The sequence below is a fragment of the Corvus hawaiiensis genome, chromosome 7 (assembly GCF_020740725.1).
Source record: "Corvus hawaiiensis isolate bCorHaw1 chromosome 7, bCorHaw1.pri.cur, whole genome shotgun sequence".
Classification (NCBI taxonomy): domain Eukaryota; kingdom Metazoa; phylum Chordata; class Aves; order Passeriformes; family Corvidae; genus Corvus; species Corvus hawaiiensis.
In genome coordinates, this window is record NC_063219.1 from 28,840,988 (window position 1) to 28,868,544 (window position 27,557).

Here is a 27,557-nt window from a genome sequence, read left to right on the forward strand (position 1 = left end):
TTGCTAATCTCCACCTATAGGGATGCCACCAGCAGCACTGTGGGTTGATCCCAGGACCACAGAAGTGTTCTTGCTCTTTTTGGTTTATTTGTATGGTATAAGTATGGGGTGAGCACTGCAGGAAGCCCAGCCTAGGGGCTCAGGCTGGAAGAGATGTTTGTGTTGTCTGCCACTGGATGTCTGTGCAGGGACAGTTGATTTTGTGACCATGCTTTGTAGTGATGATGTAAAAGCTCCTTGCCCTACTTCCTCTGGTCCCCACAGCACCCCTGGGTTGTGGCAGCAGCTGTGGCCCGGGAACAGCAGTGTCCCCAGGGAGGAGGACAGCAGCTGTAGGTGTCTGCCCGCCTAGGCTGGAGTTTGAGCTGAGCATGGTTTGGGGAGACCAGAGGCTCTACTGCACTGTGTGAGCAGGGGATGGGGTGTGACAGCTAAACTCTGGTACATTTTTGACCTGGAAAAACACTGGTTGCCTCGTAAAATGAAGACTCCCTACAAGTGTCCTTACGTAACACATCGTCCCTGCCGAGGACGGTTAAAGGGTGAATCTTCCTCCTGAAAAAGCAAATCCTGAAGGATGCAAGTTCATTCTCTCCCTGAGCTGCTTTAGGGAGAGGAGAGGAGGGGGGCAGAAGCGGGGGAGGTGGTTAACAGTTACTCTACTGTGTCCTGACGTTAGGCGAGCTGCAAAAATGCTCCCAGTGTATCAGGTGGTGTGAGGTGCCAGCCCTTTGCTGGAGCACGGAGAGCAAGTCTGCTGCGGAGCCTTAAATACTTTCCACCCTGACTACCTTAGCTTAACGCCTTTCAGCAGAGTTGGCAGGAGGGTTGTTTTTGTGTAGTCTCTCACCTCTCCCAGCAGCCTGGCTGACGCGCCTGTGCCGCGCTGTGCTCAGGGATTGAGCGCTGCAATGGGAGTAGGAGCCACAGATCCTCTCACTGATATGCCGGGAAAGACGTATATGAGGATTACACGCAGGCTTGGCGCGACGGACCCGAGCGGAGCGCAGCCCCACCGGACAGAGTCGGCGTAGCTCTGGTGCAGCTGGAGTCACAGATGCAAATGGCTGAATTTTAAGTCTTTCATAGAAAAAGAGTTTGGCGTTTACTGAAGTTTGCTGAGCGACAGCAAGAGACTTGGCCCAAGCCTTGACATTTTGGTTTTGGATGGTGCTTCCCCAGTCTCCAGAGAGATGGTACCTGTCGCGGAGGCAAGTCACAGTGAAATACCGAGCACAGGCTGGGGTTTGAAACGCTCACTTAGGAGGTTGGGTTTGTTTTACTTTTGGTCTCCAGTTCGACAGAAAGGCCAAGAAGCCAGAGAAAGAATGGTAAAACCTGCAACAATATTAAGTAATCTTTAATGAAGAACTTCTGACTGTTTGTAAAGGCAGAGCAAGACCAGCCTTTTATCCTTAAGCCGATCGCTGCCACAAATGTAGAAAGGGGCACCTTTACAGATGCGCGGAGCCCTGTCAGAGGGTGATTGTACGGGATCGCTGTTGCGGTTGTGCGGTATCGCTATCGAGGCTCTGCTAATTGTATTTCTTTAGCTTCGGTAATTTTAGCAGGAAAGGCCCAGGCAGCCAGGCAGCATTGTTGGGGTGATGAGGAGAAATAACCTGATGAATTTTCCATCAGCTCAACTCACTCAAATATTCTCGCCGTTAACTTTTGGGGTCAATAATAAATATTAAAACCTGTAGATTTAATAAGTCAATGTAGGTGTTCGCTGCCTTTTGAGACCACTTTATCTTTCCATCAAAGATGAAACAAGCTTCTCAAATGAATAAAAAATAGGGCCTCAAGTGATTACAAGTGAGAGCAATTTGAGCTCCTCTCTCAGAACCTGGCAGTAGGCACTTCTGAGCCTCTTCTGACTGCCTAGACATTCTGCTTTGGCGCAGCTCTTGCTGTTATATTTTTAGGTAAATATTTTCAGCTTGTGTGTACAGACCTTCAGGAACAGTGTTTGCTGCCACTCCAGGCTTGAGGGACGATGCAGGTCTAGATCCCACCAGGCTCTGTTGAGTCTGATTTGCGTTGCAAGTCTAGTTTTCCTTGGTGCTTGCTATAATCTCCTCAAGTTCAAAGAGCGCTTAGCTGCTTGTCTTTGTCAAAAACCCTGTTGGAGATCTTTTATGTCGAAGATGTAGGATTTTTCCGCATGACTTTGATTATTTATTCATTCCACTTCTCTGGTGTATGATAGCGCTGATATCATGAAGACCCCTTGTCTTGCACTGCTCTTGCTCTGAAATTCATGGAGATTTAGTGCCTTTGAAATTGTTTTAAAAGGGAAGGAAAAGTTTTTGAAGTCCCTTTTTTTTCTTCTATTCCCCATAACAGTGCCGCAGCACATTTTTCCGGCCTTCCATGCTCCTTTGCCAATTGACATGCGCCACCAGGAAGGACGATACCATTACGAACCTCACTCTATCCACGCTATCCACGGGTAAGTCTTACATCTCCACTCCCGTGCCTTGCTAAAATGTCAGCCACCTGTAGTATTCCGAATCCCTCTGCTAAAGTCCCTGGGACTTACTGCCCTTCTGGCAAGCTGGCCCTACTGGCCACCCTCCACCTCATTGTCCCCATCCAGTGACAATGCTGACCTGCCTGGCAGGAGGGCTTCACAGCTCTGTTAAGACTATAGAAGTGCCCTATAGCAGCAGGATGGGAGTATAGGGCTTTTTTGTCATTATTCAGCTCAGGTCCCGGGAACAGGCTTGACTTGTGTTTTTGCACCTTCCGTGTTTCTTACATCATGCCTTGCCTGGGTCATTTCTGTCACCATCTTGGCAAAGACCCAGCAGCGCTCCCTCTCTTTGGAGACCTTGTGTACCATTCCTCCGTCCCTGCCAGTTGTGGGGACGGTGGCAAAAGGCTGCCAGGAATGCCGTAATTCAGTTTGATTTCACTGGACAACAGCCCGAATGGGCTGGGCAGCATTTTGTAAAAGCAGTAATAAGTCAGGTCCTCATGGGGGTGTCCGTGTCTCCTCTGGAGGGGCAGGACTCTGGGTTTTGGTGGTGACCTTCTCATGAAAGTCTCCTCGCCCTGAGGCAGCTGATGGGCAGCAAGCACAGAGACTGGTGTGGGGCTACACCCTGAGAGGGGGTTCGTGGTTAATCTCCTCATCCAGGACATGACAGCTCAATAGTTCTTGATGTCTTGAAGGAGATGTTTACAGAGAGATCTGTTTTCACCTCCTGTAAGCTTTGATCAGGGCAAGGAAAGTGGAGCCAGCAGGGATGTGAGCAGAGGTTCTAGTGACCATGGGGCTGGAAGTGTTTCTTCTAGTCCCTGAAATGCACCTTCCCCATGAGAGGTGAGGAGCAGCGTGATGCAGCTGGCAGTCCCACAGCCATCCCCAAATCCTTCAACCCACAGCTGTAACACAGGGCTCAGACATCGGCTGAGGAACAGGTCCCAGAGCACTCAGTGTAGGGGAACCACTGAGGGCCAGAATCATTTTGCAAGAAGAACAACTCAGGCTCATAACTTAAAAAAACTCTCATTTGATCCCCTGGAGTCCTGTTGCAGTCTCACTGTTGCAGGGGCTGTTTGTGGAGCTGTGCTGCTTCTGAATAGGTGTGAGCAGGGGAACAGTCCCTGGGAAGCAAGTAATGCAGACAGCAGCAGCCAGATCTGTGGAGCCCCACAGCTACCACAGCTTTATTCTGCTTCCAAAATACTGCAAGAAATAAATGATAGGGCATTCCCATGGATCCTACTAGAAGACAAGTCATTGTCTTTTTGGCTGGCAGTCAGTTTGACTGGATGTTTAAAGGGGCAGAGCAGCTTCTTCCATGCTGTGCGCAAAGGGGAAATGACAAAGCAGGTTGCTAACATGGGAACTGGGGGGGATTAGGGAGGCTGCATGAATTCTGGCTGCGTGGAGTTCTGGTCTTTCATGCAAGTACATGCAAAAATTGTAGAAAGAAGACAGAATAATAACTTGCTGAAAGATAGTTAATAAGCCAGAGCTGTGGCTAATAAAGAACATACAGAAAAGTGTGATATTCAAAAGAGGGGTTAGAAGAGAGGCTGGCAGATGTTCTGAGGTTTGTCACAGGTTATTTGTGTGCCCCACTTGGTGCTCCCCTTCACTCCTCATGAGGAGGTTTGGGTGCACTGCATGTACCCTGGGGCTCCACAGCAGTTTCTGTGGTGGGGTCATAAGGCAAGGTCTTCTACAAAATGCAACTGGGAGTTCACCACTGATGATATGTACCTATGAATCGTGTCCCCAGTAACCCCAGTATTTTATCATATTGGTGTTTTCCAGCTGATCAACCCTGGACAAGTGTACAGTGCTGGCAGATCAGGTTTCAGTTCATCTGCACCAATATTAATAATCTACGGTGTTAGCAGCTACCACGTTTGTCTATCAGTGGACCAAGCATGTCCTGCTTAGTATATTAGGTAGAGTTGTTGGCAAATACCTGTTGCATTTCTTCTTTGGGATTCCTCTTGTTCCCAGCAGCTCCTCTCACAAAACCAACTTGCAAGGTACTGGAGAGAAAACTTGGTTGTGGGTCTTAAAGAGGAAACACAGTCCTCTTTGAAACTACCTGGGCACTGCACTGAAAGATGCCTTTGTGGCTGGAGAAGCACCAAAGCTGAGCAACCAAGTGCTTCTTGGCTGTGGCGGTTTTTTAGGGTCGAGGGAATGACACTTCCGTTTGGCTGTTTGTCAAGTACCCTGCACTATGGCACAACCACATTGGGAAAATTCTCTGCCGCTGTGGAGTTAGTCTCTCAATCATTTTACCTCTTCAAATTTTATCTGCCAACTTCTTAAAATCATGTCTTGCCCTTTACTCCTCTAGTTTTTTATTCTACTTCTCTTTCGTCTTTCTTCTCTCTCCTCCAGTCTCTGCTATGGTGGTCACAACGTAGCGCTCACCATCCTCACTGGAGGATGTCCAGTGTGAAATCATCCAGACACGGTGGTAGATCTGGACTAGAATATACATGACTGGGTGCATGGCTCTTGTTTAATACACTGGGTGGACTCCGTGGGCACAGATGAGCTTCTAGAAGTTTGTACTCTGTCCTGGTGGTGCAGAAATCAATCCTCCTTGTTTCAAAAGTAAACAACTCTTAAAAAAAACCCAAGGGCATGTGCATATTTTCACTCTAGAAAATGAAGGCAAATGTTTGGAAGAAAAATTGTGTCACTGAGTTTTGGCTTTATGATTAATGTGATCGGTGCCTGACAGAGAGCCCCCAATTCATCAAGTCTGTATTCTACCTGTCTGCCGTCTTGACGGTACCAAATTTATCTAATTACGTGAACATTGCACGGCAAATTAAGTGCAGTGTCATTTGTTGCTAACTACGGGGTCTTATTATCTGCCTGCTGCGTTATGTCAAAGGTTTGTTTCCTGATTGCTCGATGTGACCTGGCAGTGCATTCCTCTTCATCACTGTTTGCATTTGGCCTAACGAGAACATACATTATTTTATCTCAACTGGAAGGAACTCATCTGCAAGGCTTCTGAACACTCTTGAGCAGAACCACCTGTGGACCCTTTGCTTGGGAACACAGATGGGAATGTGGAACACTTGAGTAATAAAAGACCCCCATGCCAAGACGGCCCTGAAAATCTTGCTGTGTTTCTCCTCAGTGTTGTCATTCCTTGTGTCTGAATGACTTTCTTGTTAAGCAGCATGACAGTAATTTTCAGGACTTGAATCTTCTTCTAAATCACTGAGCATTTGTTGCATATGTCCAGAAGCAGATTATGTTGGGGTTTCCTTGAAGTCTACTTCTAGAGGTTTTTTTCAGATTGTTTTGGTGTTTCTCCAGTCATTAGGACAACCCACTTTTCTCCACTGTTGGTTTTACTTATTTGGTGGTGAATTTTTTGGACATCTTTAACTTTTGGACTTCTTTTCTTGGTGTTAACAACAATTTGACAGAATCGTGGTGCTTGCTTGGCTTGTCTAGAAAAATTATCTCATTTAGATGGTCCTTGAGCTCTCTGCAGTGCAAACCAACAGAAATATTGCAGATTCAAGATATTGTCCTGGAATCTGATGATTGTGAGCCTGTGGTAATACAGAGAATAGAGGGAGTGGCAGGATTGGAGTCCAATGGACACTGCAAAGGATGTAATGCAGAATGGAGTGAAACTGAATATGGGATGAAATCTATTCCAGGAATGTAGAACTAGAGCAGAATGAATAAAAGAAATTGTATTGATGCATATAAATTGTATGAGCCAAGACTTCCACAGCGTAACATTCATTTAATAGTAAGTAATACTCCAATACTCAAAGGCTAAGAAAAGACAGAAAAATAAATTTGGAGGTTCTGCATTTTTCTGGAGATATGGGATGAAATTACAGAGCCACATACTGTTTTTCCCTGTGATCCTCTCTTCCAGAGCACAGGATGGCCCAGGCTTTGTGGAAGAGCAGTGGTGGGTCTTACATGCATTTTCTGTAAGCAGCTTTTATTGATTTGTCAGAATTTCACTTTTCACAGTTGGCTGTAGGTCAGCACTATTTGAGTGAAAGTTGTCAGCGAGGTGTGTCTGCAGGCTCAAAGCCAGAGAAATTCACTTCATAAGTTAGCACAGGTTCTTTTCTAACAAAAGGGGTATTTTGTATTTTAGCGAACTTCTTCACAAAAACCTGCTCCACTGGGGCCTGGTCTCTGCAGTAACTCCATCTGCTTTAAACTAAGGGGGCTCAGCATCAGCTTTGCAAGAACAAGCCCTTGACTCCAGAGGAAAGTTGCTGGCAGATATGGGAGGTGATAACATGCTTACCTTTTTTATTTTTTTTTTTTTTTTTTTTAAATCACAACAAAAATAACTAAAAACTCCTTAGCTCAGCTTAAAAGTCCCTGCCAATGCAAGAGCCTTCAGGGCTAACCCTAGTAAACAGCATGCCTAGGCTTGACTCAGCAAGAAGCTTTTTGACAGTAGCTCCTAAACTGTGGTTAAAACCCATCAGGCATTACGCACTGTGACAAACAAAAGCAGCCTTGTTTTTCTACCAACATCCTGGTGGTGTTTTAGGATGCAGTTCTGACATTATTTATTAACAAAATATTGTTGTTGCTCTTCTGTCCGCACATCAAAATAGTAAAAAAAAAAACAACCAAACCCTGAGCTGATAATCACAAATTCCATGGCTTTCATAGGGACTGAATTGTCCCGAAGACCTAAACATAGAGACAATTCCATCTCCATAATAATGTGGAGTTGCCCTAATTTCCCTCTGGTAGGGATTTTATCTCATTTAATCAAGGATCTTCCTCCATTTCCCTGAGATCTTAATATGTTATTTCAGATTTTTCCTGATATCCAGCCTACACTTTTTTTCTTTATCTGATCCTATTACCCCTCCTTGTTGAAGTTTTTTTCCTTTTTACTCTGTTAAGCATTACAGAATACCTTTTCAGAACCAGTTAAAATGTTCCTGAGATGTTTAGGCAGGGTGATTCACAGGCAGAGGAGTTGACTGTTAAAGTTTTTGAAGTTTTTTTGTTGAAGTTTTTTTCCTTTTTACTCTGTTAAGCATTACAGAATACCTTTTCAGAACCAGTTAAAATGTTCCTGAGATGTTTAGGCAGGGTGATTCACAGGCAGAGGAGTTGACTGTTAAACTTTTCATCATAAAAAGACTATGTCTCAAGTGTTTACAAATTTACCAAATTTAGTGTCGAACCCAAGATTTTCCATGTTGAATATCTGTTCCAGTCTGGTTCTCTCTCTCCTTTGTTGTTTTTTGTGAGATTCAGCCAAGGGAGGCCAAGTGGGGTTAAGGGAAAATATGTTGTTTAGCCATACAAAAAATAATCATCATCATCTTATAACTGCTTTTAGAAACACCAGTGTCTCTTGCTTTAGAGTTGGAATTTGTTATTGTCACAGATGTGTCTTGTGCTGTTCCCATTCTACAAAAACACACACAAACCCCATCAATTTTGTCAGATAGGAATCCTTTGAAAAGTCTTGCTTCCAATACATGCATTGAAGTGATGTCAGAGTTTTGCAGTGAAATTTTCCAAGTGCCCTGTGCCCCTGAGCACGCTTCAGCTGATCCTTGCCAGGGCTTACCTGACAGTGCTCCCCATTCTCTGCTGAGGCCTCTCTGCCATCCCTTCCATCCGGGGGGATTCATGACTCCATGGAGGAGAGGAGCCGTTTGCAGTGTGTGCTCATGAAGCTGCCTTTGTGCATTATCAGGTGTGCATAGAGTGCCTTCAGTTATCCTTCGTGGGGTACCACTCCCCCGGGGCTGCAGCTGGGATCCTGTCACGCAGTTCGGGATGGGACCCCTGGTGATGGCCATTCCTGCAGCAAGGATGCCGCTCGGCTGAGCCACAGAACGTACATACCAGTAAAACCCGTGTGTTTTCATATTTACTTTGCTACTGGAGTAGAAAATCTTTGGCAGGTCGTGATTGATGGTACTGTGCTGCTTAGGAGACAGAGCGGGCTCCCTCCGGAGTCAAAGCAAACAGCTGCTCAGAGAGGCCTTCTTATGCGTTTTGCAAAGTTTTACGACTTTCACCGAATAGATACATTGCTCATTTGGGAAACAGGTTTGGGGGCTCCCACATCCAATTTATTCTGTCCCCTTCTTTCCCACATGCTTCTTTTATTTATTTAAGAAAATCAGAATGTGCAGGTTTTCAATGGTTTGCAGGGGCTGGTCCCCTCCAGAAGGCTGGCTCAAACCTCTCCCTGGCCTGTAATTAGCAGGAGTCTGTTGCTTTTAGGTGGCTCTTTGGTAACCTACAGGAGGTGATTTGGGGGACTGTTAATACCAGGATTAATACTTGATGGTCACTTGATCCATCTCCAGGAGACCACAGATGAAATACTAGGCTTCTGCTGTCATGTTCTGGGAGCGGGAAAAATTACTTTAATTCCATCTGTGCTTTATTTTCCTCATTTCTAAAATGTTATCACAGTAATATCCTTTTGATATCTTGAGAGCTAAGACTTGTTTGGCTTCCAAGATTGGTCCTGTAGCACATTTTCAGGCACCAGGGAAGAAGTATATAGCGCTACCTGCCTGTGCAGAAACTGAGAAGGTACATGCCTAGCATCTTCTGGCCTCAGTGGGACGACAGGCTGATCAGGTCTTTGGAAAATGGGGAAGGCATAAACCAAAACACTGATCAGGCCTAATATGTTTCTGTAGGCTTTTTCAGTCTCATAAACTATTCTGCAAAACAAAACAAACCAAAAAGCAAACAGACAAGCAAACAAAACCAAACCAACAAACCTCCACATCTTTCTCTTTTGAATCTTGTTAAAATTTTTCAAGCATATTCCATTATGAGAGAGATTTACACATCTATGCTGTTCTTTAAATTCAGGATATTGTTGTCATGTGTGTTTAGTTAACCAGCCTTCAGAGTACTTTGAGTAACTGAAACCTGAAGTCCAGAGGGACCTGAAGTGGTTTCAGACTCACTAAGCTGCAATGAAATGCAGATTGGGTTTAGAAATATTTGGGCTGGATCTCCAGTTGCCGAATGCTGTGACATCGGGCTGGAGTGAGGGGCCTGGGTGAGCTCAGATGGAGTTGTGCCCATTTGCACTTAGTGAAGATCTGGGCCACTGAGTTGCTTGTGCTGTGAAAAACTGCACCTCTCATTTAGCCTAATCACCGCCAGAAGAGTAAAAATGGCTAAGAGGTTTTAGTACTGAGAACAAAAGCGTGATCTTTGAGGTCTTTTATGTAAACCTCTGGCATGTGTTCATTTAATATGATGTCACTCTGTAATCCACCATTGCTTTTAAATGTCATTCTCAGAGCTTCATGTCAGCGAGTCTTAAGTAATAATCCCTTTGCTTACCTCACTTTATAGTAGATTAAAAGTGACTTCATGCTTCCACCTTATCCACTGTTAAGCTTGTGCTTTAGGAAAAAAAATTATTTGAACTCTCTTCTCCTGCTGCTTTCTAAAGAGTTTCTAAACAGAGAGTGCGTGTCTTTCAGAAGCTATCTCCATAGGATTGCCCATTCTCCACTGCTTTCAGCATCTGTGAAAATGGATAAATGTTCAGTGCCAACTTCCTGCCCTTTTAAACTCCAGCGTTCCGAATTTGTTTCTCAAGTTTTCTCTCAGCTAAATGGGGAGCACTGCCCTTCCTGGCCTCTTCTTTTTCTTAATCCTAAATAAGTCACCTCTCTAGATGGTATTTCACCTCTCACCAGCTTTTGCGGTCATGAAGACAAGAGATGCTGAGACCTGTTGCAGCGTTCTGCTCCTCTGTAGCACTTTCTCTTGTACTGCACGGGGGTCTGTGGGTTTCCCCTTGTATCTCCTGGTTTTGTATCTCCTGGTTGAACTTTTACTCTATCCTCTAGCAAATCCTTTCTCAGTATATAAAGCTCTCCATGCAGTTCTCCTGGTCCACCCTCCTTTTTTTCTCTCCCTGAATTTCACCCGTCTGCTCCTAGCACACCTCCTTGTGTAACACGTCCCTCCAGATATTTGCTGCATGTTGTCATATCCTCCTCCCTGCTCTAATGAACTGGCCAGGCCGCAGCCTGCAGCATACAGTCAAATATCAATCCACTCAGCCTCCTCATTTTCACTGTTTCTCTGAAATCCTTCCAGTGTGTGTGAAGATAAATGGACAAACCCCATCCATCCCATTGGCTTGTGGAATGAAGCCTGCGGCACATCACTTTTCAGAGGCTGGTTAATCTGGATTCCCAGCTACCAGTGGCCATGGGGAGCAAATTACACAGGGTGCCGAGAGAAAAAAACTAATGGCAGGAGTGCTGGCTTGTGATACTGGAAGAAAAATGTAGGATTTTTAATGTCCATACAGAGCGGAAATTTTCAAATCTCATCCAAAAGTTCCCCCCACGCAGCAAAGAGCAGGGAAGTCAATTTACCCTGGATGGATAAGGACTGAGTCAATTCTGCTGGGATTAGAACATGTGGTTCGAAGGATCCTAGGTATTTTGGGTCTGATTCTTGGACCACCCAGATGGCTGGGGTGAAAGTTAAAGAAAAAATACTAATGAAAAAAGGACCCTGTTTGGCAGAACTGTGGATCTGGATACCCTGTGTGCAGCTGACACCATGCAGACACATCTGCACCAACCAAAGGGCAGAACTGGGTGCTGTTACTCTGGCAAATCTCAGTCCTGCACATCACTCCTGCGGGAGGGTGTGTGTTTTAGCGGGCTTTCTAGATCCCTGACTCTGACACTAAACCACATAAGTATGTTTTTCTTCTGTGTGCCAGACCATTTTGAGAATTTGTGATTTTACACAATTTTCTGCCTTGGAGACTCTTGATTCCTGTTCTTTTATGTTTCACCATTGATACTAAATAGCTAACAGCTAAAATTTAGAGAATTTCTCAAGGGTCAAACTTTTAAAAGTACCTGTATTATTTCAGATCATAAATCCCAGTGTACTGGGTCTGGCTAACAATGTTTGAAAGTGGGTGTTGTGGGTTTCAAAATAGTGTTGACTCTTAGGACTGGCTTGTCAAGTGCTGATAATGCAAAGGCTCAATGTCTTTTTCAAACAAGCTGGATCCTATTTAAGGTCAAACTACTCCAACCTCTATTGAAACTCAGGACACTAAAGCCATCTCTAGTAAAGGAGTTAAGTACCTAAAAATTCATAAAGTGGCTGGAGTGAAGTTAAGAAACACAGACATGTTAATGAGGTGCATTATGCTTGTGCATACTTGGAGCCCAGTGTGCATGCCCAGGCCATGCAGCTCCTGCAGGACCAGTGGGAGTGTTTTCTGCCCTGTCTCCTCTCTGTTGTAGAAGCATGCACATGGCAAATCTCATGGGAGGATGTGCTATGGAAAAACATAACCAAGGTTTAGATTATATCAGTTGGCCAGGCTCCACTTCAAGAGCAAGTTTACTGCATTCCCTGCTCTCACTTTATTGGTGTGTGTGGGGTTGGTTTTTGATATAATTGATTGTGGTAGCTGATAGTGAACCAGGAGAATGTGAGCCTTTTGATGATTTTTTAAAGCAGATACTTGGTGGGGGGGTGGGGGGGTGGTGCCTTAGAGCATGGTAGGAGCTGTCCTTTTCCACCCCCTGGGCAGCAGGAGGACCTGTACCATGGTTTCCCTGCTGCTGAGCACATACTGTTAGCTTAAATGTGAGCATTAGGCTCCACCACCACCTCCTGCCCTTTCTATGGCTGCACTGGTGTGCCAGTGTTTCTTTTGCACAGGTGTAGCCTCCTCACAGCAGAGGTATTTCTTCCTGCACAACTCATTTTGTGTCTCTCTTGCATCTCTTCCTACTCTGCACACATGAACTGAAGTCACTAATAGCAGCACCTGGGTGCAGTCAAGCAAGACTGAAAAAATATGTTGGGGCTGTCTAAAATGCAGTCACATTCAGCTTTTGGGGTTTAAGTCTCTCAAAGAAATAAATTTATGTTCTTAAATCCTGTAAGGGCCTTTGAGATATTTTCCCTTTTGATCCTGTGAAAGCATCCTGGAAAAGAATTTGTCTTATTTCCCCTCTTGCCCCTTTCCTAGCTAGGCTTTCCTAGCTTGGTTATGGAGCTACTTACATGGCTTTTGATTTGCAAACCAGCTGCTGGACATGGTACCTGCTGATTGAATGCTTCATCTGAAAGCCTCTTAAGATCCCACAGAGTAACCACACATCCCAAACTACCACTGGTAGAGGAAGTCTACCAGAGTGTGGTTAAATACATTAAAAATAGGAAAGTTTCAAGCTTACAGCTGCATTAAGGTGGTGTTCTTACATGTGCATTCTTGTTTGAGACTATTTGTCTTCACTGTGAGATAAAACACTTGATTTCATAGGCTGTCTTTCATCCTCACTCAAGTGAAGTATGATATTTTACAAGAGAAAACTGCATTGTAGATGACAGAAAGCAGAGTGTAGAATGATAGGGTGGTGAAGGAATTAATGCATTCAGTCATCAAATCAGTAAATTAAAGGAAGATCAATCTAATGAGGACTAGCAAGAAGGAGAAAATTTGTAGAAGATACTTGAAAAAAAATGATGAGCTGATGATGCAGAGTGTCACACAGAAAGTGCTCTAGGCCACAGAACTCTTTTAAAACCTCTTCCTATTCAGGAAAACATGTAAGTATATGTTTAATTAGCAATGCCTGTTTAGGTCTGTTGACTTCAGAGAAACTTAAATGCATCTTCATATGCTGTCCTGAGGAGAGGTGCTTTTCTGAAGATACCACAGAATAGAAATGTTTACTAAATCCTGCTTTTGTATTTGTGCTGTAAAAATAGTTCATATCGGTGGTTTTACTTGTTCCAGTATGGACTTGGCTGTTGACTTCAGGTATGCTCATGAAAGGCTTCACTTGATGATGATTTCTTTAGATGATTTTTGCAAAGTTTAAGTCAAGGTTGAATGAAGAGGGACTCTAGAGCTCTGGTGGTTACTTCCACACAGCATTGCTGTGACTCCAACATCATCACAGAGGTCCCAGAACTGGTGTCAAACAGGGCAATTAAAATGTCCAAGTGTCTACTTCCTAGGAAAACCAAATTTTCAAGGAATTAGCAGTGTTTGAGGTGCTGCTTTGGGTAGCTGATGACCACTCAGGTCAGACTGTGTTGGTCTGGTTTGTTTGAAAAGACTCTCAAGGAGTCAATGATGTTTGCAGTTCTCTGGGAGTAACTGAAATAAGGCCTTTGCTGCTGTTTTACCCAGATCACAAGGCACCCATTTTGTGATGGCATCTTTTGGGGATCAGGGTACAACATGAGAGTTGGTATATTGGAGGGACCAGGTCAGGGTGAATAATTCTATTTTCTGTAGACCAGCTGGAAGGATTTTGCAGTTGGTTCCCAGGGCAGAAATCATATAGAAGTCATTTCTATTTTTTTCCCTTTTTTCCTAGTCCCCCAGCCCAACTGATGCTCTGTAAGAAGTATTGCTAGGAACTGATGGACAGTGAGGTATCTGCAAAGTTTTATCCAGTACATTTTAATGCTTAAAGAGTTACTACCTGTTGGTATATTATTTCCAATAATATAGAAATAGAGAAATAGTCACGGTGAAACCAGTGTCAGCAGACCCCAAACTGCTTTATTCACTTGAAAAAATAGTAGACTCCCAAAGTCAAATAGATTTCTATCCATCTTTGGAAAAGAAATTAACAAACACATAACCCAACCATTTTTCAGGTTAGGCCAGAGAAATTCCAACCCTCACTCAGGATGTGGGATGACCAGAATGTAAGAGACTAAAATGGAATTGAGCCAGCTTAGATATTTTACGAGTCATGTTTTTTAAGGGTTCCAGAGGATCTTTACAGAGGACAAATGCACTGGACTTTTGGGCTTTAGTGGATAGGAAGGATAACTGCTTCATATTCCTCACCAGAGCATCGTCACGTGGCCTTGCCTAGTGAGTCAAAGGGAAAGGCATTCTCCCACCACCACCACTTCCTCTGTGTCCTGGGATTTTCTATGCAAGTTGTCTACTCAAGGCTTGGCTAGGTCTTGACCTCTCTTGGCATGCGAGAGCTAAACCTGGTATGACTCCAGACTTCCCTCGACCGCGTCTGGTTTGAATCGTGTCAGTGCCCGGATGAGTGCTAGCACAAGAATAAGAATCTCTTCAAAGAGTTGTTTGTTTGTTTGTTTGTTTGTATGTTTAAGAGATGGTTTCTGCCAACTGTGAAGAAGGTAGGAGCTCTGTGAGCTGTAACTTCTTTCCCTTCAAGTCCTGACGTGCTGCTGGAGTTCAGGGTTCTGTCAGCCTGGTTTCTCCTTCCTTGATCTCCGCTAAGCAGGGTTTGCATGTCTGGTGAATTGTGTGACGGTTTCTGATAAGGATGGATGGTGAGCAGAGACTTGGGATTGATTTCTGTGCAGGTGTCAAATTGCTTCAGGTATGTCACTCTGGTGCAGCATATTTGGTGAGTGACCTTTCCCAGGGTGACTCAGTGAGTAAAGGGCACAAATTGACGGACAGAAAATTCCTTAAGGTGTTTTGTGCTGAAGAGCAGATTGTGCTCCCTCCCAAAGTCTTGCACTAGATGCAGTGGTTTCCTATCCCTTCATTTGGTTTTTGACTACATTGCCAAACTGGACTTTTTCCAGGATCTGGTTTCTGTGATTGACTTCATTACTTTGTTTTTCATAAACCCAACCCTTCCTGCTCTGTGTTTATTGGTGCTCTTCTCCCAGGCAGGGCAATTTTGTGGTTCTCACATTCACCAGCAAAATTGCTGCGATCTACAAACTTCTAGTGTGTACATGTGGGGGGTGTGTGTGTAGTCTTCCTTACCTACCAGTGCAAGGTCTCAGTCTCAGTCTAATCTCCTGCTCCTGTTACCATCCTCACTGGGTGAAAGCTGGGCTGGAAGTAGTCTCCCGGACTACTGTGTGCCATGGTCTGCACTCCCCAATCACATTTGAGCTTCAGTTGAAAGAGCCAGTGGCGTCCAAGAGGAAATCTTTAAAAATTAACCTGTAGACTTTTAGAAGCTTGAAGGCTGAAGGTAGAAGATGGACATGGTGCAGCCAGGCAGTGTGGCATCTTGGGAGGTGTTACAAGAACTTGACAAATATGCCTGTAAAAATCCATGGGTACAATAGCATGAGCTGCATTTGTTGTTAATTTTTGACTTGTCAAACTTTTGTCCTCCTTCACTGAACAGCAGAATGAGAGCTTTCATGTAGGATTTCTGTAATTAAAAGCTTATCTCCTGCCAAGAGGTCCTTATAACTTCTTGCACTTGCTCTGTCCCTCAGATACTCTATGACTGACCTTAGAAAATGGCCTGTGCCTTTTTTTTCATTGGCTAGAAACTCCTTTATAGTAGGCATGAACAGTTGTATTAATCCTTGTGGTTTTCACAAGTACTAAAAGTGTACTGCATGCTAGATAAGAGTAATTATATTGTCATTAGATCATGAACAGCTTTACTGTACTGTGATGTGACGTGCACAAAAGGAATTGTGAATATTGGCAGTTCAGATCTGGATAGTTGAATTTCCTTGGTTACTAATAACACTATAGATTATTTAAACCATAAAATATTTTTTTAAATCCACATTATTTTCACCTGTTACATCCTTATTTAAATAAATCAAGCAGCTGATAGAACTAAATAAAAAAAAACCCCAAAACATGCAAAGTGCAGGATCTTAAGTTCTATTCTCAAAGTAAACTTCAAGATAGAAGAATTTCTTACTGAAATCCCATCAGCAGCCTTTTCCTACAATAAATGCATGTAGGAGCTTACACCCCACTGAAATCAGCTTGAGCTGCAAGTGATACTTGATGGTGCAAGAACATGACTGATGGGACTTTCAAAAGCTTCTACCACATGGAAAACCTCACTACTGGGATTTCAGCATAGCTTTGATTTCCAGGTTTGGTTTGTTTGCCACTGAGTTGTCTAAAATGAATAAAGAAATCCACTGCACCTGAGCAGTTCTGATTTCTCATTTCCAGACCACAGTACAATGGCCCTGTGTTTGCCTTTTTCAAAACCAGAGAGAAATGTTTAAATAACATTTTGTGCTGAATTATTAAAACTGCTGCAAATGTTTCCATTAAAATTTGAGTATGTTTAATATCCCTTCTCTTGAATTTTAAGTAGAACCAATACTTGGTGACTTAATTGCCCAGCAATATCTCTTTTTTAGTTTTTTGCCTTGTATTAATAAAATGAGTGTATTTACATAGTTCCAACCTAAGCACATCTCGTTTTACTGACTAATTGCCTCATTTAAAGGGCACACAGTGTTAACACCTTTTGGCTTGCCTGAGACTTTACATCATGCTGCATGCTGAATCCCATAGTGAACTTTATCCTATGCAAAAGATAAATCATGTTTTCTATCCTTCTTGATAAAATGTTCAAAAAAACCCCTCCACAACTCTCTGGTCGTTTTAAACTGTCCCCCCATTGAGGACATTGAGGTTGTGTTCAGACTACCTAGAGTACCATCTCAGACAGAGTCTGGCTGCTGTTATGGAAAGCAGTGGCTGTAACCTGTGAGTTGAGCACCTGCAGGTGCCCATGCATCCATCTCTTCCTCGGCTCTGCATAGTTTGAGTGTGCAGAAACAGGGCTGGGGGTCTCATCCCTCTCACCACTTAAATGCCACATAAGCTGGTGTTTGGTGAGATGCAGGAAGGGTGATTTTTGAGGTTGTGAAGTGATGAGGATCCTCCTGCTTCTGCCCCTGGATCAGCAGTAGAGGAGGCACCAGAACTGTTAGTGTGAGGAGGATGTCTGGGGGCCTTTGCCAGCACTGATGCTGTAAAAAACCCCTGTTTTTCAGGAAGCACCCCAAACCCAGCTGAAATTCCCTGGAAGGGGAAGCATAAAGGGTGGCTGTGCCTCTGCCATTGCAGCATTTAGGAGAGAAACAGCTTCAGCGACTTGGCATCAACCTGGTGCTTTTGGGAATTAGATGTGACATTTGAGGTCAGGTTGGCATAACTTAAGGGTCATCTAAGGACTGGAGATACTGAATTTCCTACTTTTACCCAGCTGCGCTTAGTGCCCAGTTTTAACCTGAGTTGAAGGAAGGTCTGGGGTATCTTGTATTGATGAGAGGCCCCATGCAGGCAGAGAGCAGTGGCCAGAAGTGAGGCCATGGCACAGCCCTAAGGACAGAAGCCACTGGAGGGTGGTGGTGTGGTGATGAGCTGTCTGTGCTCAGGCCTTCTCTCCTGCCAGGCCGATGAGCACCAGACCTGCTGGACACCAACACAGCCATGGTGGATATGCAGGACCGGGTTCTCTGGCCTGGAAGGGCCATGTGTGTGTGTGTACATCACTCTCCAGCTACAATGACAACAGCTCTTTGAAATGCTTTTCTGCATTTGCATTTGCAAAAGCTGGATAAGCCTTTTTAAAAAAAAATCTGATAAGTAGCAGGCAATTGAATTAACCACTGTTGACTGTATTGCTGTCTCTTAACAAACTCCATCTGTATGGTCTCCCTTTGTAGACACAATTTTATAACTTAATTTCCCTACCAAAACATCAGTGTTTACTTAGTAAGAAATCTGTTCTTTGTCAGCTTAAAACAGTGATTTCTTTATTACCACTCTGCGCAAGGAATGACAGCACAGAGTTGGCACTGGAGCAAGTCTGGTTGAGTCTACAGCGTTGTAATGGAAACAGGGTGAACTGAGGGTCAAGTATAATGGGATTTGTATACAGAAATGTGTCTGCATAAGGAATAGCTGCATGAGATAAGAAAGATGAGGCCTGCAGGTCTCCTGTTGCATGGTGTTGGGAAGAGGATATTGCTGTAGGTACACAGCTGACACAGGAGATGGGGTTACCTCTGCACTGGCGTGGCAAAGCTCCCTAAATCACTCGTGCCTATTCCTGTGCCAGCTGATGTTGGTGGGTGTAGGATGGATTGGGGCAGTGGTCAGGGATTACTCTAAGAATATTTTGTTTGTAATTTTTACTGATTTTGGGAAGCATAAGGGTCAGTGAGGGGTTTTCAAGCTGTTACAGTCTGTGCCCTCCCTAAAAATTTTCTAGCAGAGTTGTTGAACATAGTATAGTGAATTTGGCCTGAATAGTAAGAGGCATGCAGAGATTTTTTGCTGTATTTCACAGCCCCTACAGGGGTTTTTAGTGATTCCCAAGGGTTTTGCAAACCACAGGTTGAAAATCTCTAGTGTAAACTTCCAGCAGTAAACAGCTGGGGAACATCAGATCCGTATTCCTGACTTGATAAATGTGTTATATTTTCCTATGCCGTTGAAAAACTGAAAGAATAGGAGAGCAGCTGTAGTCAATGACACCAACGGATCTGGGAGCAAAGGAGTTTTGCAAGGAAGATTTTTTGGGTGGTTACATGGCAGATGAGATATAAAACACCTCATCTTTTCTTACCATGAGGTGATGATTTGGGGGTGGGGGAAGCATCCTGGCTCCTTTGAAGTATGTTCAAGTTGTACAGTGCAGTGAGCAGTGCTGGGGTTTTACCATAGGACTGGGCTTCTGTTTACTGCTTTTACCTTCTCCTGCTGTAGAGCCTTTCTCAGTCTTACATTGCAGGCTAGAGCTGGCAGAGAAATGCCAGTTGTTTATTGCAGGCAGTTGGAGAGAGACTCTGAATTATTTTGCTTGACTTTTCCCTATGGAAAATTAGACCCTAGCAGAATGTTGTCCAGATTTTTTAAAACATTTATGTCTCATTCATGTTTATTTTCTTCCTAATGATAAAAAAAAAAAAAAAAAAAAAAGAAAGGAATAAAATGTGATAGGTTAAAAAGAAGAAATTCATGTTGAAGTGCTGATTTATTGTTAATTCTCTTATTTTGTACAGAAAAGTCAAGATGCTTCCAAGAATAAAGCTTTTTTGGAATAAAAGGGTTTATTCCCTTCAGTCATATCAGTGAAAAACTTTTACCTAGTACTGCTCTTCACTATATAATTGCTTGCTTTTCAGCATACTCGTTGCAAAGCAAAGGCTGGTTAGATCAGCCAGTCTGCTGGATCAGATCTTACATTACATCTTGAGCTCTTTGAGTGCCATTAGCATTTCCTTTTAGAAGTGAAGAAATATTGACAGTTTCTTAGGTTATCTCGCATTTTACTGCACGTTAGGGCACTTCAAAGTCTTTATGTAGTGATGGGAACTGTCATGAAGTAGATGTGAAAAGGGCCTTTGGTCCAACTAAATCTGTCAGCAAAAAGATTTAGGGCAGGTGGTTATTATTAGAAATCAATGTATTTATTATATATTGTTCAGGAATATTTCCCTTTGGAGGTTACTGTGAGTGCTATTGCTGTTTAAAATGTGTCAAATGCCAGTAAAATTAATTCCTGCAGAAAACCCAGGGAGCCCCAGCCAAAAGCTTTGTTATTATGGGAAGACACGTCTCTTACTCCTTTGTGCTGTGATGCACCAGAGGCAGGTACACACACAGCACACCAGCAGAGTGCCTGGCACATGTCTGTGTGTGTGTGAGATGTATTTCTGTGCAACTATCACAATCACCTCTATGTACTGACAGAGCTCCTCTGACTGCTGTGTTTGGAAAGGCTTTGTAGAGATCTGTGCTGTACCTGTTCCCATTTTGTTATATTCCCCTTTGTAAACTATGGGGTTTGGTTACTTCTGGTTAGTTACAACAGCTTACTGCTGCTTAGGGCAAGTGTGTCATCTTTCTAAAGCTTGAACACCAATGGTTTTGTCCTGTACTTTAGAAAAGAGAAGCAGGACATTTCAGGGTTTTGTAATTAATTGGATGTAGGTTTTCCTTCCTTGGTGTCTTGTTTAGCTATAGGATTTAAGTTATAGGACCTTGGATTATGGGAAGAGGACATTCCCAATAGAAAAGGAGCATATTAGCAGAAACATTAATGCTGGAAGTTGTTGTCCTGGAACAAAGATTCATTTTCCATTCACCCCATGATTTACAGCACATTCCAACCAAGTGATTTGGCTATGGTCTTCTGGCAAAACATTGTTTGCCCTTTCCCTGACATTTTGCATATAAAGAAAAGTTATGAGCTTCTTGGGCATTCAAGGTACCAGGAAATGCAGGAGTCTACCTAATTTGTTAACATGAAATTATAGATGTCAGACACAGACTCTGTTAGTTAACATTGGTTAGAGTAATGCTGCAGCCAGTTGATTGTATTACAGTCATGATGAAGAGGAATGGTCTTTTTTTGCTTTTCTGGGATATGACAGGTATGGAGCCAAGGCAGATTTAAAGTGTAATGAATGAATAAGCATTTTCTGTGGTTTGCCTGACTCTTCCATGAGCTCCGTTGCTGTGGTGTTGCTGCCACTGTCTTTCTCTTTCCTCAATGGGTTAGGGCTGTCATAACACGGAAACAGACTTTTCCAAAGTAGTATAGGAATTGTCTTTTAAATGCTAAACCCATCTGTAGCACTTGAATGTTATAACCTTTTAAGGGAGAGAAGCCTCCACCCAAAAGTAGCATAGGAAGAAGACACTGGGCAGGGATAAAAAAATTCAGATTTCTTCCCCACAAACATACACTTCCATTTGTTTTCCCAAGCCCAATGTCTTCACAGCTACAAGCAAAGTATTCACTTGAAAGTGCTAATATCCTCAACATGTGTCCCAAGGGAAAACATTGAGATGCAGAGAAACAGCTGTGTCACATCCGACACATCTCTCTAACACCCATTTCCCACATCCCCACACCAGTGTTGACTCCTCTCAGATCTCCCTCAGCTCTGCCATCAGGATCTGGTCTGTGTCTACACCTCTCCCCATCTTTTTCCCCACCAATTCCCACCAGACTTGCTCCTTCAATCCACCATGCCACTGCCTAGCCTTCATCCCCTCCCCACCCTGAGCCTGCAGCGTTTTGACACCCCAGCTCTCAAATTTTGTGACTATTGGAATCAAGTTCTCGTGTCTGGTGGTTTCAAACTGAAGCTCACATGCCTCCAGGTTTGCACTGCTCCTTAGCTTTGCTTTCTTTCACTGGCTCCTGTACTTCTATCCACACTTTCCTTCATGTCTTTTCTCTCACTTTTCTTCCTTCTCTCCGCCTCATCTACCTTCCTTGAAGTTCCCCTTCTTAAAATATGCTTCTTCTCTGAAGGCTTTCATCACTAATCTCTCAAGAAACTATCTTAGAGCCTCATCTGCTGTGCTTTGATTTATTCGTTGTGCAGTTTTTTTGGCAAGTATCTCACAAGAACTGAGCTGGTCATCCTTCTACCTCCATTCCTAAAGAAAAGCTTGTGTGAAGAGGTGGGCTTTCAGAACTTAAATTAAAAGATCATGTAAGTAAGATAATTGGAAAAAAAAAGGATATTAGGATCTGAAACAGAATGTTTACTTGCTTTGATGTGCTTTGGGAACATATGTCTGCACAGTGGGTTGTGTGGCTGATTAAGTATGAAACAATCCAAGAAAAAATCACGACTATTAAGCTTAAATCAAAGATCTCTCCCTAAGACACTAATTTGATTTGGGTTTGAAGGTCCCATATCAACCCTAATTTCTACCTTTGATGTCTTGCTTCTTTGTGTGTTGTATAATGGAGGGCAACCTTACTTATAAAAATTTGCGGTTTTCTTCCATTTTAAAAGCAAATATTGTTATTGTTGTTGTGTTGCAGTTGTGGCTACAAATGTCAGCCAAAACTAGACCCATGTTGTGGTAAATGCAGCACAAATGCAATAAGAAACCATATGTGGTCAGGAGAATTTTTAATCTGAGAACCAATTCCTGTATTCAAGCTCTCAACTTTGCTCCTTCCAAAAGTTGCCCCTGTCCCCTCTGAGGCTGCCAACAACCTGCAAGCTTAAAAACATTGTTAACTTATGGTGAAACTTAGATGAAAAAAGGTTTCAAGCTCTAAACCAAAACACTTTTGATTTCATGATTAAAAAATAATATATATCAGGTGAAGTCAAATAGGTTGATTTGTTCTTGGGGTTAGATATTTTAAATTTAGGATTGAAGTCAGGTATGTTCTGGAATGGTCTTTCAAAAGGAGAAATGAAAGATGTTTACACTTTTTTTCCACTTTTAAAACCAAAAATTTTTTTTTTTTCACCTGGAGCAAGAATTTTAAATTGACCTCATGTGCTAGAAGTTGCATTAAGTCTAAGGGATGGGAAAAATCATGCAAAGAAATTGTACCTGCCTTAGATTATGATACTGTGTAGATGAAAAACATAGGAGTCACGTTGGAGACCTGTTCTCGTTGCTCCTGCCATCACTGGCAGAATTTGCTTTGATTTCAGTAGTACAAGATTAGACTGTAGGCATGGCAACTACCACTGCCAATGGATGTGGAGTGGGATTTTCATAGTGTCTACCTAAATCCTTCTCAAGGCACTGCCCAAACCACAAATTCACAAATAAGGGATTTCCTGTTCAGAGATTTGTGTCTGTTAAGGCCCAATGGAACTACCACAGTTACCTGATCTGACACCTGTAACACTGGCCATGGGATTCCCCTCTTTAATTTCTACAGTGGGAGAAATTACTATTTCCTACTATTAAAACTCCAAGCCTTGCAGTGCACTTAAGGCCCATCTTTTAGAAAAAACATCTAGTTTTGCTGTACAGTCTTGTTGCAATGCTGAATTTACCAATTCCATCCATAAACCCATCTGATGGGAACTTACCCTTGTTGTTAAGAATATCTTTTAAAACAGATGTTTTATTGTTACAAATCTTTTATTATTATTTTTATGCTTCCTTTTTAGCTCAAAGACACGTTTGAGGAGAAAAGAGAAAATACAAACTGCATGAAACATGCCCAATAAATTTCTGCAGAAAAGCTGTCACAATTTTTGTCCAGATTCACAATCTCTGTAACATCTTATAAGTGAGAGCATTAACTGCTGAATTAGCAAAGGTAGCTCTGATTTTCTATATATTCATCTTTCTGAATATGAAAAAAAAATTATTAACCTTATTTTAGAGCTGAGAAGATACAAGGGAAAAAAAAATTACTTGTGCTGTGCATCCTGATGGAGAGGGGGCTGGGAGTTGTCTCTTGAGTCCCCATCCCGATCTCTTTGTAGAGGGACACATAGGCTGGTTCTCCAAGTTGATAGTTTTATATTCGATCATCAGGTCACTTTAGTGGGTAATTATCAACTTGTTGCAGTGCTGGGAGAGCTGGGAAGCACGAGTGATTCCCCATCGCCTCATTACCAGGCTGCCCCGCGCTCCCTGGCAGCGGCTGGGGGGAGAGGCGGCTGCAAGGCAGCTCTGTGCTGCTCCTGCAGCACATCCTCTGCTCTCCGAGCTGAAAAAACGGCAGGGAGGGAAATCTTTGTGAATGATCAAATGCCATGTGAATTTGATAGTCGTGGCCCAGGTTTGACCTCTGGAAGTTACCTTGTTTTGAGGGACCTCGTGGGGTTTGATCCTGAGGGTACCGCACAACTGTTGCGACCTCTCGCCCTTCCTGTTGTAAGGGACTTTACATCAGAAATAAACAGAGGTGAAGCTGAGGGGCTGGTGAGAGCTGTTTAGACTGAATCATTTAGCATGAATCCTGGGGCACTTCAGGTTTCCTGTTGAATACAGGTTTGGCATCCCATCCATTCAGTGTCTGCCATGAGAGCAGTCCATTTTTCAGTCATCTATATGGCTCTTCTCCATCTCCTTCAGACAAAAGTGGTGTTCTGGGAAAACAGGACTTGGAAAAATGGGCTAGGAAGTTTTATATAAAACAAAACAAAAGCAAGGGTTTTTATGTGGGGTTTAGAAAGGATTGTTGGTTTTAAGAGCTTTTTTCTTATGGCAAAACTCTACCGGGCTATGGTACTCCTCCCCGTGAGTAGTTCTGTTCCTTGCTTCTATGTCTGTTTAGCAGCTATGCATTTCTTTATTGTAGAACAAAGCAATTGCCTTCAAGTGTCCATATTCCATTAAGCATATGGAAAAGTATTCAGCCCTTTGTTTTCTGCAGAATGAATTTATTTGTCACATAAGTATTAATTTAGACTAGTCATGGAACATTAGTGCTTGATAATTGTCTGCATTTTTCTGGGGTTTCTTTAACTGGTGGAGATTATTTCAGAAATGTGCAACTTCTTTAACTGTTACATTCATTGCTGAGGGCCCCTTGCAGAGGCAGCAGACTCACAGCAGTGGCGAGATGCGGTGAGATGTTGCTTCATCTCCGCCACGTAGGATTTTGGGATTGCTGATGCATGTCCACAGAGGGAGAGCAGGAGAAAGACACCCCAAGGCCCTGTTCAAAGCAGCCAGCACAGATTTTGCCAGTCCCTGTGGTTTTCCCTACTCAGGAGCCCAGCCCAGTTCCTCAGAGAGGATGCTGCTCCTCTGCTGTGAGACCACGAGGATTCTTTCTTGGCACTACATCCAGCAGTGGCATCAAAGAAGAGCACCTGCCAGGCTCCGAGGCACACACAGGAACATAGTGCTCTGCCTCACTGAAAACCACAGGCTGAGGTTTCTTTGTCTTGGTTTTCAAAGCAAACTACCAGCTCCTTCCCCCAGACTTTGGGATAAGACTGCAGAGCTTCAGATGAGCTGTCACTCCTTTCAGCAAAACCCAAGAGGCAGGAAAATTAAGCAGATCTCTTTTCCCCAGTGAAGGACTGTTAAGGAGTGACCAGGTCCTGGGAAACCACCAGAAGTCTCCCAGTGACCCACAGGCAGTGTGTGTCTCATCTCAGATGCTGGTATCTCTTCTTCTGCTGATCGTGCTCCTCTGCTGTCATGTGTTACCACTGCCTCACAGTTCTGCTCTGCAGGTAGCTGAAGACAGGGAAATTGTGCCAAGATTTCTGTCCTCCCAGAGGGGTCATCCACTGTTCTGGTAAAGACCTGCTCTCTAAAGCCTTTAGCTGCTTGTATGCCCCCACCATCAGCATGAGGCCCAGCAGCCCTTAGGTGGCATCAGGTAATATCTCTCACAGTTCAGTGTCTCCCTCTGTTAAAGAGCAGCAAAGGAAAAGCCTCTCCTGGGTAGGGGAGGAAATGAATCCAGGCTCATGTGCTTTGTCAGAGATGCAAATTGCTCTACAAGTCCTGAGCATTAATTATAAAGCCTGGGCTTCTCGCTGGAGCCGCGGGGAAAACAGGCCCCTGGCTCACATTAAATTTAATGGCGTTTGGACACCCAATTCCCTTAGCCTATTTGAAAACCAGAATCCCACTTTCTCCAGATATACATGTGGTCCAGTGAAATCCCTCATCCCACTGCAGACGGCAATGTTTTTACAATGTTGTGTTCAGCAAAGCCAAGAGCTCTCCCTCAGGTGGTGGGGTGCTTTCCTCATGCTATCTGTGGGATCCAGGAAAGAAGCATGGAAAGCAGAGGTCTGGGCAGGGAGCTCTGTGGACAGGCTAAAGAATGCAGCTCTGTCACCGTGGTTTCGTTGCATGGGCTGGTTCACCACACCAAGCTGAAGGTTGTCCCACTGCAGGGTGTGGGGCATGGGCATGGAGAGCCCTGCATGCCCTGGATGTGAGCTGGGCATGGGGACAGAGCTGCCTTCCTCCAGCACTGCTTCATCTCTCATTCACTGCCTCTAAAGAGCAGGATGTGATGGTTCTCCTCTGCAAGGAGCAGACCTGTGAGGATACAGCTGCCTCTCACTGTGTAGTTGCAATGCCAGTGCGATGGCTCAATGTGGGACATAGGAATGAGATAAGAAAAAATGCAACATGGAAAAAAGTGGGAAAAAAATTCAAACCTTTGGGGAGTTAGGAGCAGAGGATGCCCCTGGCTGAGTGAGTTGTTCCTGGTAGGCATCTCCAGGAAGCCACGTTATTTTGCAATTTGCTGTGCTATGGGATGTTGTTTTGCTAGAATTGTAGGTGTACAACAGTGAGAGGTGATATCTGCCTGGGAGGGCTCACAGGAGCCAGACCTTGATGGGAGTATGGCTGTCCTAGTCCACAGATGGAACAATGAGCAAGGACAGGCTTTAAGCAGAGCCATAAGGAGCTGCCTGCTCTCTAGCCCAGTCTTTGTGCACAGGGCCAACTTCATGTTCAAACACCAGCTGGGTTTCCAGCTGCATGCATTTTGGGGAAATTCTTGATCTTTTTCCCAGTGTTACCTCTTTGTACAGGGTGGAGTTTTCCTATTCTGAGGGATTCCAGCATTTCTGCCTAATTTAGCACAGAGAAAATGAACAGCAAACCCTTCATATTGTTATACGCATTTTAGATGTCGGCCTCACAGTTTGATCAGCAGAGGCTCCGAAGGCTCGTAAACCTGGTAATACATAGTTCCAGGACTGCATCAAAGAAGTTCACAACCCTTTTGGGAGAAGCTGTGAGTACTGATGAAAGAGGGAACTTATTGTATATGTAAGAAAACTTCTTTCATGGCTTATGTATTAAGGCAGGCTCTGTGGCCCAGGGAAGATTGGGGCTGCTTTTAATTTACATCGCCCCTCACTTATATTAAGTCTTCGTCAGAAGAAAAATTAGTCAGATGTTTTCTTAATGACATCATTTTTTTTAATCCTGTTTCATTTTTTCCAGATGAGGCGGTGGAGATTATTAGAAATGAATTGAAACTAAATCTGGAACAGAGACTTTGATTCACTTCTCCCTCCTCCCCGGTAGAAATAAATTGGTCGGCTCCGTGCTCGGATGCCTTTATTAGCAGCCTCGACAGAAACCAGCCCCAGCGGCCTCGGCTGCAGCTTCCTGAGCTCGCTGCCGCCACGGCTGATGTCATGGCGAGAGGCACCGGAGAGTGACTTTGGTCACCCCATAATTTTGGTAATGGAAGGCCATGGCAACACAGGTGGGGAGGTTATGAGGTCTGAAATAGCCATGCCATCATCAGTTTGTCTTTCAGTGTCATGAAAGAAAACAGGGTCGATGCTGGTGGGTGTTCCTCTGGCAAAACCCCGGCCTGGGTCTGATGAGCCACCTGTTTTGGTGGCTGTGCATCTCCACAGAGCCTTTATGTGTGATGGGTTTTCACTGCCTGGTATTTCATGCCACTGAGCCACAGTGTGTATTGCTACAGGAAAGTACTTTGAACTATAAATATTTCAGAAAGCATTTAATTTACTACCCATCAGCAGAAAGTGTTCAAAAAGCCACAAGGTTTACTAATTTATCGGAAAGACAGAG

The 27,557-nt window shown here is 43.7% G+C and overlaps 1 protein-coding gene across 3 annotated transcripts in view; it reads left to right on the forward strand.

The window, feature by feature from the left end:
• GLI2 (GLI family zinc finger 2) overlaps positions 1-27,557 on the forward strand; it is a 190,507-nt gene that overhangs the window by 119,456 nt on the left and 43,494 nt on the right. For 2 of the 3 annotated variants that reach the window (XM_048309894.1, XM_048309895.1), the window contains exon 3: positions 2,350-2,455. In XM_048309894.1, coding sequence (XP_048165851.1) covers positions 2,350-2,455 — 106 coding nt within the window. Of the gene's footprint in view, positions 1-2,349; positions 2,456-26,709; positions 26,743-27,557 lie in introns of those variants that run through there. The other variant, XM_048309897.1, reaches the window with a different exon arrangement.